The 18,699-nt window shown below is 37.4% G+C and overlaps 1 protein-coding gene and 1 non-coding gene across 2 annotated transcripts; both read left to right on the top strand.

The window, feature by feature from the left end:
* The first annotated feature begins 9,018 nt into the window (after positions 1 to 9,018).
* On the top strand, positions 9,019 to 9,125 carry LOC141669091 (small nucleolar RNA R71). Its single transcript, XR_012553387.1, has one exon. It is a non-coding gene; the product is annotated as a small nucleolar RNA R71 (small nucleolar RNA).
* Positions 9,126 to 15,199: 6,074 nt separating this feature from the next.
* Positions 15,200 to 17,423, top strand: LOC141664295 (uncharacterized). The gene is made up of 2 exons (XM_074470218.1): positions 15,200 to 15,765; positions 17,020 to 17,423. The coding sequence occupies exons 1-2, from the start codon at positions 15,244 to 15,246 to the stop codon at positions 17,182 to 17,184; spliced, it is 687 nt and encodes a 228-aa protein (XP_074326319.1). The 5' UTR covers positions 15,200 to 15,243; the 3' UTR covers positions 17,185 to 17,423.
* The last annotated feature ends 1,276 nt before the right edge of the window (positions 17,424 to 18,699 follow it).

Genomic DNA, 18,699 nt, shown 5'->3' with positions numbered 1-18,699 from the left:
GTTACAAGAAAAACTAGATATGTTTGATATAATTTCAAAGCAAAGGACCAGTGTTTACTTTATAGATTAGTAAACACAGGTTTACACAGCATGCAATAGAATGTACTAAACCCTACTTTAAGTTATCTCTAAAGCTTTCCATTTCTGGCTTAGTGTATCTTTTCAAATCATGTGGATCTATGACTTTCCTTTATCAGTTAATCTTGGCCTTTGATCTTGCACTCTTCAAAGCTGCTTTTGTAGACTTTTTATTCTAAGTGATTAGATCGTTTGTTGATTGATAATCCTGAATATTTAACTTGTTTACATTATGTACTTTGAGCTTCAAATCGAGATCTCCAATTTGATCTATAGAGAACTGACATCTCGATAAGTATAATGGCTTGTCGAGATCTCTTAGTTCTCTACAAGTGTTTTGACTCGTCGAGGTCTTTGAGTTGTCTATAAGTGAACTTGGCTTGTCGAGGTCTTCAAACTTCTGCGTGTAAAAATGATTTCTCGATATCTCAGAGATCTCTATATACATTTTGGCTTGTAGATATCTCTGAGATCTTTAATGGTAATTTGACTTTTCGATATCTCCAATCTTTATATTTTCATTTTGACTGGTCGATATCTCTGATTTCTCTAATACATAAATGACTTGTCAATATCTCCAATCTTTATGTCTTCATTTGGCTTGTCGATATTTGTGAGACTTCTCTATAAGCTATGTTGGACTTCTTGATAAGTCAATCTGGAGTTCTCGAATGAATTCTCTATCTGACTTGATCTATGACTTGTAGATATCTTGACTTAGAACTTTATTCCTAAAACAGATTTATTCAACTCCAAGCTTCTTCACAATTTCTCTAAGGCATTATCCTCGTGATCTTGTTCCAGAGTTTATTCATAGGCTTGAGACTATTTATAGAAAAATACTCCGGTCTAATCTTTAATATTTTTATAGACTTGAGTAATACAATATAAAATACAAATTTAGATTATCATACAACTAGTTCTTAGGGCTGTCAATTTGACTTAGTCTTGTTATGATGCAGGCATGTCTTGCACAACAACCTGGCTCTGCAGGTCTTTAACCTTAGCATCCAACTTTAAGTTGGCCTGACAATGGCTCGAATCACCCGGATCTTTGAGAGCGGCGGAAGTATACTTAGGGGTCAAAACATCATTATTAGTCTCGAGAGATGTCGAGGTCCGATCCTTGATATCCTGGTCGCTGACATTAGCTTGTGCGAGTTGACCGAATGTGGTCGCGACCGCGTTGGCAGATGAAGAAGACGGAAGATGGACGTCAGCAGGGACAGAAAGGATGGTCCTTTTATGGTCCTTTTAGGATCGGACTCGCCTTTCCTCCCATCCTTAGAGTTGTGATGCCTTTTTAGTTTGGGAGAGGGGGCACCGCTTTTAAGATGCTCGGTCAGAGTTTTCCTGTGAGCCATAGGAATTTCTTAAGTGTGAGCCACCGTGGTCGCTGCCGCTGACTGAATAGGACCATAAATTGTGACGGCTTGCTCCGCCTCCTCCATGAAAAAAATGGGAAAGATGGCCATTTCTGAAAATAATCAATAAAAGAAATGTTAACATAGACTAGATGTGAGCAGGAGAAAGATGTAATACAAACAATTTCAAGTAAAGGTGAGAGCAGGCAAAAGATGGCAAATAAAATGAAATATAAGATATGAAAATATTGTACAATGTGATATGCGGGCGGAAATATAAAGGGTGCAAGCCCACCGGCCCGCATGATTAATAATATGTGAGGTCATAGGGCCTAGCTGCGAGCCTGGTACCCTTACCTTTCTTAGTTCTCTTTTTTGGCTTCTTCTTTTGAGGAGTGAGCCTTAACCCCTCTTCTAAAAACCAACAATCGACCAGGTTCCAGGTGGTAATGAGCTTACGGATGCTCAAGGAGGTTGTTCGCGTTTGTTTTTTCCTGCCCCTGGTGGATAGTACGAGGCGGGGTGGCTGGTGATAAAAAAGAGGAAAGATTGATTATTAAATGAACTATTTGAAAATGAAAGGAGAAAATACGGCCAGGAAGAACTTGTTTTACATGGATTATAGTATAAGTGGGTTTAAACTCGAGGGACTTTGTGAATATAGAAGAGTATGGATGCTTCCACTTTCCCAAGTTACTTAGCCCATTGTGGATTAGGTTCTTCTTGTTGTAGCATGTCCAGACAGAAAGGTAAAAATACCCGAAGTCATTTGGCGAGTGCTTTAAGTTGATCAAGTAACCCAGTTGTCTTCTGGTGAGAGGAGGGTACCCACGCTTGTGATACATGATGTATAGAGCGATGGCGACCCTATATCTGTTTGGGTTGATTTGCAGTGGGGCGAGCTGATAATACCCACAAACATCTATGATGAAAGGGTGGAGAGGTGAAGAAATCCCTAGCCTGAGTAGGAAGGTGGATAAGACCATGCGAGGCACCCTGCCCCCGTTCTTGGGGTGGTTGAATTTATAGCATCGCATGTGCTGCTTGGGAAGGATTACATGATCCTCGATCTGGAACTGGTCAACAATGTCGGCCAGGTATTTTAGAATGAGTGAGGATTCCAGGTCACGGCAGGCTAGGAATTTCACCTCCTTTTGAGCCAAGGTGGAGCTTTCCTTCCAATATGGAATAAGTTTTTTTCCTAAAAATAATCTCACCCTCGAGCTCAGGCTAGGTAGGGGTGAATATTGTTCAGGAGAGGCCGCGGGGACATAGCTGTAATTGCAGATGTTGACCTGGCTTATCACATCTGCCACCTCCTCGCTTCTCGGGGGGTCATAGGACCAGTGTGAGCCGTCTTCCTCGCCCTCGAGCCCAAGAATGGGTTATTCTGTGGAAATTGGCTTCTTTCCTTTATTGATGTCATAGTAAGCACTGCCTAAGTCACTATCAGTGGACTCAGAGTCGAGGTGAATGGGGTCGAGGGCAGTATCTTCGGCCAGCTTGAGATGAGCTGCTCTTTCTTGAGCCATTTCTCTCAAAATATCAACGGCTCGCTCTTTGTCAATAGGAGTGGGCTCGCGTCTTAGAAGCTCCCCTACTCCAAGTGATGCAGGAATCTTGGAGAGGTCCACAGACCTACTTCTCCAATTATAAATATTGGTCTCCATTGTGTAATCTTCAGGATTGGGATCGAGGTGGATGTTCAGCGAGCCGGAGCCGCTGGCACGTATCGAGTTTTCAACTCGAGCAATATTTATGGCCCCTTGTGGGGTGATAGCGGAGCTAGGAGAGATGAGTTGACTGAGGCGGCCGGAAAGAGAGGTCAGCTCATGCTGGAAATCTTTGGAGCCTCGCTGCTCTGGTGTATACTGGTTAAGAGGAGAAGGGGTAGCTGAGGTGCGAGTCGGGATTGAAGAAGAGCAAGATGATCCATAAGAGGGACTGAAGATGCACTCGACATCTGTAAAAGATGGTGAATATTAGTGTGTGGCCCTATAAAGTAAAAGTACCAGTAAGCTAGTGTCCTAACATCTCATATGAAAATGGGGCCACACCTAAAAGTCTATGCGAGCCTATGGGCTCGCATCGCGGTCTGTGAATGTATGTGATAAAGCAGGCTTACATCGAATATGTGGTGTATGCTCGCATGTGGCATGGAAATTGATAAACAAACAATAATAAAAATGCATGATTTTGGATTAAAATGGTATTTATATATGATTCAAAAAATGATCCTGATGAATTTGTTGCCGGAGAATAACGCCGCCGGTAGACGGTTCTTGTGGTGATGATTGTTTTGGCCGTGGTAAATTCTTGAAAAAAACTGGCAAGAGTTTGCTTAGTGTTCTTGGAAAAGTGAGAAATGGCAAGTGGATCTCTCATATTTAAAGGGAATATGAGAGAGAAAGTGATGATGACACGTGTCATCATCTTGGTGGATGACCTAGATCCCCATAATAGCTGTCTTACAATTGTCAACCACTCAAAAGACACGACTAGTGGAAAGAAGTGCGTGGCGACCAGACATGCATGCGACCTCACCAGCTCGCATCATATAGGTATAAAGGTAGAAGTGACCTTGTGAGCTCGCATTCGCATCCCTATACGAGCAAGTGCTAAAAAAATTCCTAGCCTTAAAATGCGAACATGAATTTTTGGGGGTAGTTGTTATGCCCATTTTTGAGCATGGGCCCTAAATAGGTCCCCATTGAGAATATTGGAAAGTTGGGCCTAAATAGTGGCATAGTGCGAGATGGGCCAGTGGGCTAGAACCTTGGTTTGTCATTTAGAAGCATGGTTATCGTTCAATGCTAAGATAATAACAAGTTGGGTTTTGATTAAACTAAAAGATTATACTAAATAACATTAACTAAGAGAATTGAGGTTGAATTACTTATATGAGATAAACATGGGATTTTAACTTTATTACTACTTCATTCAAAGTCATTGTTCTTAATCTTAGTATGTGATAGTGATGACAACTAATCAAATAATACGAAACTAGTAAACGCCAACTTTCGTTGTACGAATACCCTATTACTAGACATCCACAAAAGAGATAGAGGTTGAATAGACACCAATTATGTTGAGACCCTATATGTCTATAAAATTTGACGACATAAAGGTTTAATGAACAAGTTATCTATCGTGATTATATAGGGCACGTAAGATGGTTAAAATTACCTACGAATCATGCATAACAATTATACATGAACCTATGCTAGCATGGCAAGTTCTAAACCTCTAAATTCATTGTCGATTCAATAGAGATTAACAAACTATCTTATATGTTAACTACGCACATAAGACGAATAAGCACAACCAATAATAGGATATCAATCAATCACCACACACCAAGATATTGAAACAAATTAACTATAGAAATCCATAAGTAAATCCGTTAGAACCCCACGATAATGATTAGTTCATAACCGAACTCATCATCACCATGGGTTCCAATGAAAGCATGATAATAAACAATATAAGAGTACTAGGGTTCAAAAACAAATTGAAAATAAGCATCCAAGTATCAACTATACTAAAGAAAATAAAATTCTTCTTCTCCGTAGCCGTCTCAAGCTCTCTAGGTCTTCCTATTACTCTCCCCTCACTCCTTGTTGTTAAAAACATCTTTTTATTGATATATATATAGGCTCTAGGATGACCAGGACTCTCAAAATCTTCAATTTCGACTAAAATCAGGACTCTGGTGCAGAAACAGGGCACGGGTGCACTACTTTCGAGCGTGGTCGTGCTGGAATAGTGAATTCTGGAGCGCGGGCGCGCTGGTTCTGGCGCGGCCGCGCTGGCCTTCTAGAAATTTTCTGACAATTCTTCTTTTGGACGTATCTTGAGTTCTGCTCATCAAAATTAGGCGATTCAACTTCCCACGCGAAGCAAACGAGATTCTATACAACTTGAGAATGGTCTAGGCTTCCAATTCTGATCTATTTTAAGAATATTTCTTTGAACAGCTTCTTTCTTCCTCCAACTACTGCCTGCAATAACACAAAAACACATAAAAATACCAATACCTTGAGTCCAAAACACCAATTTAATCCTGTAATGAAGCGTTCCAAGTAGATATAAAATCCACTCATCACACCCCCAAACTTGAATCGATGCTTGTCCTCAAGCATAAACAGACTGAAAACTACAAAACAAACCTAATGCATGAATGCAACTACATGAATGCAACTAAATGATAATACAATTGATCCCCTCAGAATAACCATAACCAAATGAATAAGCCAATGTCTCTAAGAATGCAATGACTCAAAATAGAGCTAGAATAAATCCCACAAACCAACTCACAAACCAGAAACGTGCGTGTGTGGGATGCTTAACAGATATACTCTCGATACTAGATCAATAACCATAACTTATCTTTCATCAAAACAATCACAAGTTTATAACTAGAATAGATGTTAAACACATAATGACTCACAACACCTTCATTTTACTAGAGTTATAAAAGGATTCATGCTATTATTGGACACATAACAGAGATGCTTATTTGACTGTGCAATGAATGGCGTCCCACAAGACTTATACAATAATACCCATGTAACGAGCGTTAGGTTAGCGGATCCCGAACTATCAAAGCCTTAGGTCACTAGGCATAAAGTCCCCTAGAACTTAATAACTCGAGTATTAAATAGCTCACTCTTGATCAATTATGCATAAACACATACCTTTTTTTCTTTTTTTTCAATGAATTCTGAATGAGTGCGTTTCGCTCCATCTCATTCAACCTCCGGCTACTAGCCATTTGACGCCTAGCCTTACAAAAACTAGCAATGAAATCCAAGTTTTTTTTCAGTTTAAAAAAACAGTATTTTTACGTCATTACGATAATAGCAAAAATTCTAAATATAACCAAGTGATTAAATCTCAACAAATAAACAAGTATGATCATGATCTAGCTCAAAAGCAATCTATAAGACTTGTGAATTTTTTTTCTGGGCATGCAAATCAATTCATTAAGACTTAAACATCCCTCTATTAGACATCTGTACACTCAAATTAACATCAACCAATCAATCAGAAACAGCTCAACCTAAGGGATCATGTTATATGCATGCAAATGTAACTAAATGGACTCACATAATAACATGAACAAAAATGCAAACAAAAATGATTCCAATGAACAATCATGCAATAATATGAATGAAATACAACTAACATGCAACATGAATCTATATGAATCTACATGAACACATACAAACTAATCCTTACATTATCACCCCCAAACTTAAAATATTTAATATCCTCATGGAAGGCAATAATAAGGATTTCAGACATACCTAGTTAGCGGGAGGATCACCCTCTTCGGGTGGAGGATTAGGTGGTCAATCAACCTCGACACCAGTATCTCAGAAAACAGTACCGAGAGCGTGTGTCAAATCTTCAGCAAAACATCGGTGGATGTCATGCATGGCCTCAATACACCGAATCGACCTTTTATATTGCGCATCACCAAGACCAAACCTACCAACTGTCTGTGGTGCACGATAGGGACACTCTGTAAGCACGGGAGGATTCGGCCGGTCACCTTTTAGATTATCATAGATATATTCCAACCCCTTGTCCGGGGGTGCACCTAAGAATGCATAACTCAAGTGATCTGGCAGTGGGTTAAGCTCAAGTGTGGGAGCTTTTTCACTAGATGGCTCGAGACGCTCCTGATATATTTTCAGCTCTACTAACCCAAAAGAATCGAATGGCATATCCAACTTCCTCTTCTACGGAGGTGCATTCAAAACCTGCAGTTGATCTGCTCATTCTTCATCTTCAAGAACTGATTCCCCTATTAAGGATCTCTCTAAGGTATCTAACTTTGGAAATTTCTCAAGCTTCGAATCCACGACAGAGTCTACTCACTCTACTTTAAAGCACAGCTATTTATCTGTGGGTAACTTTATTGCTTTGAATACATTAAAAGTGACCTTCTGATCTTGAACCTTCATCGTAAGCTCTCCTTTTTGCACATCGATCATAGTTCGGCATGTAGCCAAGAATGGTCTTCCCAAGATGATGGGAATCTTCTTATCTTCCTCAAAATCCAGAATTATAAAATCAGCAGGCAAGATGAGTTTATCCACCTTAACCAAGACATCCTCCACTATTCCTTGCGGATAAACGATGGAACGATCAGCTAGTTGCAAAGACATGTTCACGGGTTTTGGATCAGGTAGTCCAAGTTTCTTGAAAACTAACAAGGGCATTAGATTAATGCTAGCTCCCAAGTCATAAAAACACTTGTCGAATGATAGATTGCCAATGGTGTAAGGTATTGTGAAGTTTCCTGGATCTTTAAGCTTAGGAGATAGTTTCTGTTGCAGCACAACACTGCACTCTTCCGTTAGAGCAACAATTTCCAACTCCTCAAGTTTTAGCTTCCGAGATAGAATACCCTTCATGAACTTAGCATAGCTCGGCATCTGTTCTAGAGCTTCAGTAAAAGGTATTTTGATATGCAGCTTCTTGAAAACTTCCAAAAACTTGGCAAATTGCTTGTCAAACTTATACTTTTGAAGCCTTTTAGGATATGGCGGAGGTGGTTAGACCTGTTTATCCCCTGTATTACCCTCAGGAGGATTGCTTTCAACAGCTTTCTTCTTCGGTTCCACCTCGGCATCATTCTGCACCACTTTTACAGCGACAATCTTATTTTCTGGATTTGGCAAAGGTGCAGATGCACCTGCATTCTGAACAGAATTTTCAGACTCTTTGTCTTGCTGAATTTGGGGGCTTGCGACCTTTCCAAACCGCAAGGTGATGGCGTTCACCTGTTCATTAACTTCCCTCTTGCCTGGATTGGCTTCTGTATCACTAGGAAGCGTTCCTGATGGTCGATTCAATAAGGCGTTAGCAATTTTCCCTATTTGGTTCTCCAGAGTCTTGATAGAAACAGCATGGCTTTGGCATATAAGAGACTAATTTTTGCACATAAGCCGCAACTTCTCCAATTCAGATTTTTCATTCGAAGATAGACGTGCACCTCCATGAGTTTGTTGTTGAAGTTGGAGTTGTTGTCTTGGTGGATATTGCGATTGTTAAAAACCAGGAGGGGTAAATTGCTTTGCTGCATTCTGCTGATAAGACTGTTGCATCGCACTCTGATTTTTGCTCCAGCTGAAGTTAGGATGATTCCAGTTGTCAGGATGATAAGTGGCTAGAACTGGTTACTGCGATCTCTGAAAGTTGCTCACAAACTGAGTTGATTCACTAGATATAGCGCATTACTCCGTCACATGTGAACCTGTACACAGCTCACAAACACTGGTTATCTGATTAACACCAATTTAGCCAGAGAATCGATCTTCATAGACAACGCCTTTAGTTCGGCAGTGATAGCCGTAGCTGTATCCAATTCAAGAACTCCTGCTACCTTGCCCTGTGGCAATCTCTAATTTGGATACTGATATTCATTAGCAGCATCAGTTCAATTAGATCATAAGCTTCCTCATAGCTTTTTGGCTATAATGCTCCACCTGATGCCGCATCGAGTATGGGTCTTGACTGTGCTCCCAAACCATTATCAAAACAATTGATGATCATCCAGTCAGGCATGCCATGATGAGGACACTTCCTAAGCATCTCCTTGTAGCGCTCCCAAGTTTTACATAGAGTTTTTCCCGATTGCTGCGCAAGTTGAGTAAGAGCATTCCTGAGTGCAGCTGTCTTCGCCATAGGCAAGAATTTGGTGAGAAATTTCTGAGCGAGATCCTCCCAAGTAGTGATAGAACCTGCTGGTAAAGAGTGTAACCGGCTCTTAGCCTTGTACCTTAGAGAGAATGGGAACAGTCTCAGTTTCACCGCATCCCCAAACACACCATTAAACCTGAAGGTGTCGCAGATCTCTATGAAATCCCTGATGTGCATATTTGGATCTTTCGTTGGAGAACTCCCAAATTGGACTGAATTCTGTACCCATTGAATTATGTCAGGCTTGATCTCAAAGGTATTAGCTGCGATAGCTGGCCTGAAAATGCTAGATTGAATTCATTGATCTTTGGTTGAGAATAATCCATCAACACTTTCGTTGCTGCTGGTTCTTCCATTGCAATAAAAACCAGAGTACCTGAAACACACACAAGTAAACCGTGAAAGTAAAAGAGTCTTAGTCAGTGAACTTTAACGACCACTGATGTCAAGCACATAAACTAAAAATTAATACCGAGTCCCCGACAGTGGCGCCTTGTTAGAGCGAAAACACGCGCTAAAATTACACGCAAGTATACGCGTTCGCAAGTAGTATAAGATATAAATCAGATTCGTTCCTATAGAGACTGGTTTAGGTTAATTATAGATTATACATCTATACAATAATGTATGGTTATCGTTCAATGTTAAGACAATAACAAGTTGGGTTTTGATTAAACTAAAAAATTATACTAAATAACATTAACTAAGAGAATTGAGGTTAAATTACTTATATGAGATAAACATTGGATTCTAACTTCATTACTACTTCATTCAAAGTCATTATTCTTAACCTTAGCATGTGATGGTGATGACAACTAATCAGATAACATGAAACTAGTAAACGCCAACTTTCGTTGTACGAATACCCTACTACCAGACATCCACAAAAGAGATAGAAGCTGAATAGACACCAATTATGTTGAGACCCTATATGTCTATAGAATTTGACAACATAAAGGTTTAATGAACAAGTTATCTATCGTGATTACTAGGGCAAGTAAGATGGTTAAAATTACCTACGAATCATGCATAAGAATTATACATGAACCTATGCTAGCATGACAAGTTCTAAACCTCTAAATTCACTGTCGCTTCAATAGAGATTAACAAACTATCTTATATGTTAGCTACGCACATAAGACAAATAAGCACAACCAATACTAGGATATCAATCAATCACCACACACCAAGATATTGAAACCAAATTAACTATAGAAATCCATAAGTAAATTCGTTAGAACCCCACGACAATGATTAGTTCATAACCGAACTCATCGTCACCATGGGTTCCAATGAAAGCATGATAATAAACAATGAGAGTACTAAGGTTCAAAAACAAATCGAAAATAAGCATCCAAGTATCAACTATACTAAAGAAAACAAAAGTCTTCTTCTCCGTAGCCATCTCGTGCTCTCTAGGTCTTCTTATTGTTCTCCCATCGCTCCTTGTTGTTTAAAATGTCTTTTTATTGATATATATAGGCTCTAGGATGACCAGGACTCTCAAAATCTTCAATTTCGACTAAAATCAGGATTCTGGTGCAGAAACAGGGCATGTGCACGCTACTTTCGGCCGCAGTCGCACGGGAATAGTAATTTCTGGAGCGTAGGCACGCTGGTTCTGGCGCGGCCGCGCTGGCCTTCTAGAAATTTTCTAACAATTCTTCTTTTGGACGTATCTTGAGTTCTGTCATCAGAATTAGGCGATTCAACTGCCCACGCGAAACTAACGAGATTCTCTACAACTTGAGAATGTCCTAGGCTTCCAATTCTGATATCTTTTAAGCATATTTATTTGAAAATCTTCTTTCTTCCTCCAACTACTGCCTGCAATGCAATAACACAAAAACACATCAAAAATATCAATAACTTGAGTCCAAAACACCAACTTAAGCCTGTAATAAAGTGTTCCAAGTAGATATAAAATTCACTCATCAATGAGCCTTTAAAGAAATACAAAGTCTTAATGGGTCGGGTTGGTTGTGCGAGTTAGGCTCGTGGGCTCATTGTTTGAGATGGGCTCGTCGTGTCAGTTGGGCTTGTGGGCTCAGTGCGTGAGCTGGGTTCGTGGGATTATTATATGGTTAATTCCAAGGATGCAGATTCCCATTACTCAACCACCGATTGGCTCTCAAGAAAATCGGGGGACAAATCTTCAACTATATACGGTGCCCTCTCTTTTGAACACCCAAGATTTGGAAATGAATATACTACAGAATATACTACAGAATTAATTATGCCTAATAAGTACACCTCATAATTTTATTCACAACAAATTCAAAAAAAAAATCAATGAAAAGGAATATACTACAATTGACATTACCATTTGGCAAAGATGAAGGCGAAACCGGACTAAGAGGAAAATTTTTCCGACCTGGATAACAATGAACACCAAGTATTTCATCTTTCACTCTTAAAATTAAAATCTATTATTATGACATAGAAAAAGAAATTACCTCCTTCGTCCATAATATTTTCATCATATGTTGGTACGACTTGTGAAAATTTGATAATTCAATTGATATCGATTTTGCAGTAGCTTGATTTCTATAAAGCTAATAGTCTGCCTGATTTTAGAAAGATATTGTTATGATGATAAAGGGATAAAATCCGAACACTCGTGAATGCTACGTCTGATACTACCAAAAACCTGTGGATATTCCATTAGGAAAATGAGTACGATAACGGTTTTGTTTTAAATTTGAATAAAAAATGAATGCATTTGGGTCAAGAATTCATGAAATAGTGTAAATATAGTAAGTTGAATATACAACTTGAAATCCTTTGCTAGTAAATCTTCACTAATTTCTTTCTCATCCCATTTCCCTTATACTTCATTTGTCCCTTATACTCCATACTCTTTACATACAATCTTCGCTATTTATCCTTTTTCCTCATTCTTCATCACCTTTTTAATCTTAATTTTAAATTATTTTATTCTCATATACATACTTATTAATTTATTTTATATTTTAGAATTTAATATCATTATTTAATCTATACTAATACTAAAAGACATATCACTGACATCATTAAAACAAATATGTCATGTTATACTTATACTATTTTTTATAATCTTTCGTCAACTTTTTTTACTAATTTATTCGTTCTCCCTCTCTCTTGCAATCACCCCATTAATTCTCTGTCATACTCGTTTCTTATCTAATTATCTACCATTCTCATTTCCCATCTAATTTTCTATCATAAATTATTTTTATTTTATTTTTATCAATTCTAATCAATTTATTTTTATTTAATTATTATGATCGAGATTATTAAAATCTATCTACACTATATTAAAAGAGTACATCTGATGTCATATTTGTTTAGATGTCAAACTCAAATTTAATAGTTGACATCATCTAATTTTATGTGTGAAACTTAAACTTAAATTTCATCTGATGATTTCAATCTCCCTCTTCCATTTATAAACTCTTTTATAAACGAGAAAATGACCAGAATGCCTATATTTCAATCTCACGAGCCTGATCTACCTACATGCGCTAATTGGGCCCTAAATACCCATCTTATTCGATAGTCTGCAATGCATATCCTTGTTTAAAATATAAAGATGTTCCTATTCTATTGTCTTTTTACATCAAATATTATAACCGCTATTATTTTTATATATTATTTCCACTCTCTCTACATACAGTCGCTTTCACTTCATTTAATTATGCATAATCTGTAAGTAACTATATGTTCATACATAATAGTTAGGTTTCATACATAATACTTGTTCATGTTTAATTGAGATTTTTTTTATTATATGTCGGTGCTTATGTACTCCAATTTTATTCAATTAACATGAATTGTTATTGTAAATTTAGATTAGTGTTTCAGATTTTTCAAAGTGTATTCAATTAGGGATTTTTGCACTCACTTTGTTTTTTATTTTATGCCTAAACCCTAATTTATATGTGGACCCTAATTTAACAAATTTATTTTGGGTTCAACAATTCCCTTTCTAGGTTTTAGACATGATTCGTCAAAATAGTTAAAATCGTCATGTGTATTTTGATAACATAATTTGTTTTCATATGCATGATAAGTGGCGTTGGTTTATGTTTTATGTCAGAGCTTATATGTTATATTTAGGTATTTTAATACTGGTCATTTTCGTGTTTACAGGTTATGGATTATCAACAGTTATGTATGGATCCCCATCCTAAAGAAACTTCTACTTTGCATTTACAGAAGATACATAGGTCATCAGTTGTGTGGGAGGCAGACGGAGGTGATAATTTGAGGTCAAAGCGTCGAAATCCTAATAGCATCAGATTTATTGCTTTACATCCGAGGATGGTTCCTCTCCTTAAAGAATTGAAGTTTGATGGAGTTTCAAGGCTGACCAGCATACAAATCGATTGGAGTTTAATAACTGCTCTAATAGAGCGCTGACGACTCGAGACCCATACTTTTCACTTATCAATGGGTGAGTGTATGATATCGTTACAGGATGTAAATGTTCTTCTTGGCTTGCCAATTGACGGTTCTACTGTTACCGGCTCTACTTCTGTTGATGGTGGATGTGGGAACTATATTGAGCGAGTGTTTGGAGCAAACCCAGATTTTATAGTAAATCCATCTTCATCAGGTCTGGTTGGTGGTAGATTAAGATTTAGTTAGTTGAATTTAGCTTTCCAATCTCTTCTGGATGATGCATCTGATGTCCATCTAAGACGATATACTCAGTCCTATTTATTGCAGTTGATTGGTGGGGTGTTATTCACTGATAATTTTGGGGGTCAAGTACATTGTATGTATATCCCATTGATCGAGAACACACTTTCGCTCATGTTCCTCGTGGTCTAGGTTTAGATAACCACACATTTGGGCTGATCTTCCCGGGCCACACGGTTTAAGGTAAATACATGTCATTGTTTGATAGCTAGCTAGCTTTAATGATTTAATGCAATATCATATTTTGATTATTTTTTAGACAACATTAACACCTAGTTCAATTATTTTATGATAATGTTATTAACTGAGCATTTAGACCATAAATTATGTCTATCTCCAAGGTCTTTGTTCTGGTATAAGCAGTGTCATCAGTCATGGTAGTGGTCCAAGAAATGTCAGTTACAGGGCTTTTCAATCAGAGAATTACTTAGGTAACAAGAAGTATCACCAACCCTATACCATTGAAATGTTTAGGCATCAAGTAAACATCATCATCATCATCATCGACAATCAAGACAACCCGTATTTTTTTGTTTCGGGACTTAGGAACCTACGTGATACACCTAGTGTATATAAATTTGGATCTATTGAGAGCTTCTTACAAAAAACATGTATGAGTTCTTCATATCTCAAACTAAAGTACCATTTTACAAAAGTAACAACATATTTATCATATGAGCTGCCAATGATATTATCATATATGATATTCCCATCACAATACAACCATCCCCGAATAAAATTTGAATTTGAAGCCATGTCATAAAATCAGAAAAAATAGAAATCAAATAAAGAGGGTTTTGAATTAACCTACTGTAAATGTTGTTGAAAAGGGCCAATCTGACATTCTCCGCATATTTATCATATGGGATCAATTTGAACTAGACATAAATAAAAGCAGCTAGGGTTTTTTCTGTTATCTTAAATTTAACAGACAACTACAAGTTTTAAGTCAAATCTCTCAACGATACACGCATAATTCACTTGCATATCGACGTACACGCTCCCTCACTGCGTGTAACTTGTCTTAGTCTTAGCTGTCAACCCATGAAACCAATCTTACAAAGTATACGACTCATGAAGATGTGTATCGACTATCACGGATTTTGCTTATGTGTGTCCGGAAACGGGTTTTTATCATCTTTCCACTAATTTAAATATTCATCAATTTATTTTACTTATTTATATATAACAAAATATTGATAATCAAAAATATTATATCATCCATGTTTAAATATTTATATTTATAATTTTATTTTATTTTTCAACATTATAAACACGATACAATATATATATTAAAATTGAAATATTTTAAAATATATTTTAATAAAAATATTATTATATACCGGGTAAATGTCGGGGAAAAAGAATAGGATTTCTAGAACCAAACCTAACAAAACCGAAGAAAATGGCGTTTCTTAAACCCTCCCTCCTCTTAACCTTCACTCTCGTCCTCATCACCACTCCACAACCCTCCAACTCATTCCTCTTCACATCTCCCTACCAATCTCTCTCCTCTCTCTTATTCTCCTCTCTCCCCTTCTCTTCCTACACCACTCTCTTCTCTCTCGCCCACTCTCTCACCACCCGCGTCGCCAATCTCCGCGCCTCCCGCGGCGACCTCGCCGGAGCCGCCCGTGCACGCTCCCTCGCCCACAAGATCCGACCCGGTATTGGTCTCGGGTTCTGGCGGTTCATGTTGTCTCTTGGGTGGGATTATGTGAGGAACTACTCGTGGAGAGATGTGGGGTCGGTGTCTGATGCCTTGGGAATCGTGTCGGATTTGAATGAGGTGATGAGAGTTGTTAATGAGTTGACGAGGTTTGAGTCCAATGCTGATAGAACTGTGTGGGTCCAGCGAAATTACAAGAATGTCCTTAAGGTCACTAAGTCGATGTTTCGGAGGCTTACTAAAATCTTTTATCAACAGGTAACTAACCTCTTATGCAAGATTGTGTACATTCATTTGTTTGATTTAACATGTTTAGTAATTTTAGCTTATAAGCTACAAGTAAATGATTTGTATGCAGTTGTGTCGTAATTTTAATTTTTACTAGTGTGACAGAGGATAGTAATTTAGGTCTATACTAGTATGAAAATATATGCAATTTAAAGTAGTTTGCTAAGAAACACAATATTTGTATATACATAGGACAATGTCATAAGCATACCATTCTTAACATTTTGGGTAAAAATAGTGATGTTAGAATACGCAGAAGTTAAAAGTTTATGAATGTTCCTTAATGTATACAGTAATTGTAACTAGTGGTTTTTTAATTTGCACTATAAGTTTGTAATAATTATGATGGGATGATGTCTAGGAGTTCAATTTTAACTACTTGTATCACGAGTTAGATGGTTGGCCATCTCTAGGATTTCGGTGGCCCTAGTATTTTTAAATCAGAATTTTAAAGATTCTAAAACTAAAATCATATAAAAAAATTGCAATAGTAAAAATAGTCGGTAATCCATGTTAAGTATGGGGCCGAGTTAAAAAATAGTAATAACAAAAGAAAACTTTGTTAACATATAATCAAACTCAGGTAAAATTAAAGAAATTAAACTAAATAAACAGATTTTTAATCATGTAGTTATAGAGAATCCTGTCCCGGTGAAACGAAAGAAGTAAAATTAAATAAACAATCCGTAGTTATTTAGAATCCAACTTAAGTGAAACTAAAGAAGTAAAATAATAGACAAATCTCTTATTATTTTATAGTTGTAGGAATCGAACCCGTGTTTGTCATGAAATTAATTAATTAAATTTTATAGTAATTGCCAAAATGTACAAAGATAAATAGAACTGCTTGAAGAGAGAAACCAAGACTAACATTTAATTATTCAAGGGCTTTTTTTCTTTCAAGGAAAACCTCTAAATTTTGGGAAGAAACCCTTCTATTTTACAATTTTTGCAGGGAAACTTTCAAATATTTTTTTTATAATTTTAGAGGTAAAAATTGAAAATAGAAATTAAATAAAAAAGAAACTTGGGAGGGGGGAGACAAGTGTCACGTCCTCCACTTTCTAGATCCACCGCTACTCGTCTGTATATAGCATGCTACAGGGGTGGGGGTCTAATTATGTATACTGCGGACTTGATTATACTAATGAAGTACATAATGTTTCGACAAAAACGTTCTAGTAGATAGTGTAAGATGTTGCTAATCTTGGCTGAATGTGGCAGGGTCCATTGAGGGAAGTGGTGCAGATGCTACAAAAAGAAGTTGTGGAGGGTGAACTGCTGAAAGACTGTCTTGAATTGGGGAGTGATGACTTGAAGGGTTTGATTCAAATCATTAAAGACCTTGCTTTACAGTATTCTTCTACGCCCAGAAATAATGAGTTATGAGCAGGTTTTTTACACTTTTGTCATTGCTCGTTGGATGGCAGATATAGAATGGTTGATATGCTAATGCCACTTTTATGTTGTTATATAGTTGTACTTATGTTGGCAACATTAACTAATTGCCCGGGTCTTTGTTTCATCTCCCCATTAGTAGGTGGGTTAATTTTGGAAATGAATTGGGTTCAATATCTAGTTTTGTAAAAAATTTTAGTGACATGAATGGAGATTCAGTCTATTTTTCATTGTGGACCTGACCAAAGTTGTTCCATGGCTTAAGGGTGTTGTGTTTCATGATGATAAATAGCTTATAAAACTTGTAAATTTGGTACCTTTGTTTTGGGCCAGAATTCATTGGTCCAGTGAAAGTGCCAAATCGTTAAGCAGAAGGTATGGCTTGTGGGCTAACCAACTATGTAACGTTCATATTAAGTTTCATTAACGACAGCAGTTATGTTGGAAGTCTCTTTAGCTAGTGGATCCTTACGAACTGTATGAGCAACTTTCAGTGCTATAGTAAAGCAGAAGAGGGACCTAATTCTCAGTGAAATAAAGTCTAATTCAGTTTGGGTAAAGATAAAAAATGGGACGGTACACTGCTGGTTTATGCTGACCTTTATTGTTTAGTTGAATGTTTTGTTTGGATGCCTAAATTAAACAGGAGTGTTTTTTTTTGTCTCTGCATCATGGGAACCAAATTCAGCAAGGTTGATGGGTTGAGAGAGCTCAGAGTAATGCCTGGTTATTATTCCTAGCTGCCAAACCCACAAGTGCTTCTTCCATCTTCAAATGGTATAATGGGAGATGGGTAGGTTTAGGAGATCCTCAGAATTCCGATACATAGGTTGATGTGTTTTTGCCATGTAAAATTAATGGACTAGCTACAGGTCCATGGCCCCAATCAGATGAAACCATGATCTAATTTGTTTCCCTTGTATAATACTAACTTGGTTATAGTTATTTAATCTTATATTGATCGTCCTTGTATATCCTGTCACTTTGCTCGAGTTTCTAAACAAAACAGACCATTTTCAATATGATTCTAAAGAGGCCAGGTTTGTGGTGTTGCATGGTTGCGTGTAAGTCATAGGCAGGACCTTTTATCTAGTAAAACTGTAGAATCTGGCTTTATTAAGGTCTTAGATTAGATTAGATGCACAAATTTTTGTGACAACAGTACTAGCTTGATTCCTAAACAGAGGTATGCAACTATGAATACTACTACTAGTATACTAGGATTTGGTAATGATGCTCTTGAGCGTAACTGATTCCAGAGGACATTCCTACTAGCAGACACAAATAATTCGAGCACATTACTATTAGTTTTGCATTAATAAAGTATTTTCATGCAAAGAGAGTGGAATGAGGCAGTTGCTGAAGCAATATATAACCTAATTGTCAATGGCAGCCTGCAACAGCGTATTGCAGCCATAAAACTGCATTGCATATTTGCATGATATTTTTGGTTAGATTCACGGCATAGGTAAACTTTAAACTTATTGGCGAAACTTGAGTGCTAAG

The sequence above is a fragment of the Apium graveolens genome, chromosome 6 (genome assembly GCF_009905375.1).
Source record: "Apium graveolens cultivar Ventura chromosome 6, ASM990537v1, whole genome shotgun sequence".
NCBI lineage: Eukaryota > Viridiplantae > Streptophyta > Magnoliopsida > Apiales > Apiaceae > Apium > Apium graveolens.
Note: the sequence above shows the minus strand (reverse complement) of the source record. Positions and strands in the feature narration are given on the sequence as shown.

Excerpts from the sequence above, each read along its gene's own strand:
- LOC141664295 (XM_074470218.1), top strand. The coding sequence starts at position 15,244 with ATGGCGTTTCTTAAACCCTCCCTCCTCTTAACCTTCACTCTCGTCCTC. Across the intron at positions 15,766-17,019 it reads CTAAAATCTTTTATCAACAG|GGTCCATTGAGGGAAGTGGT; the intron begins GTAACTAACCTC and ends TGAATGTGGCAG.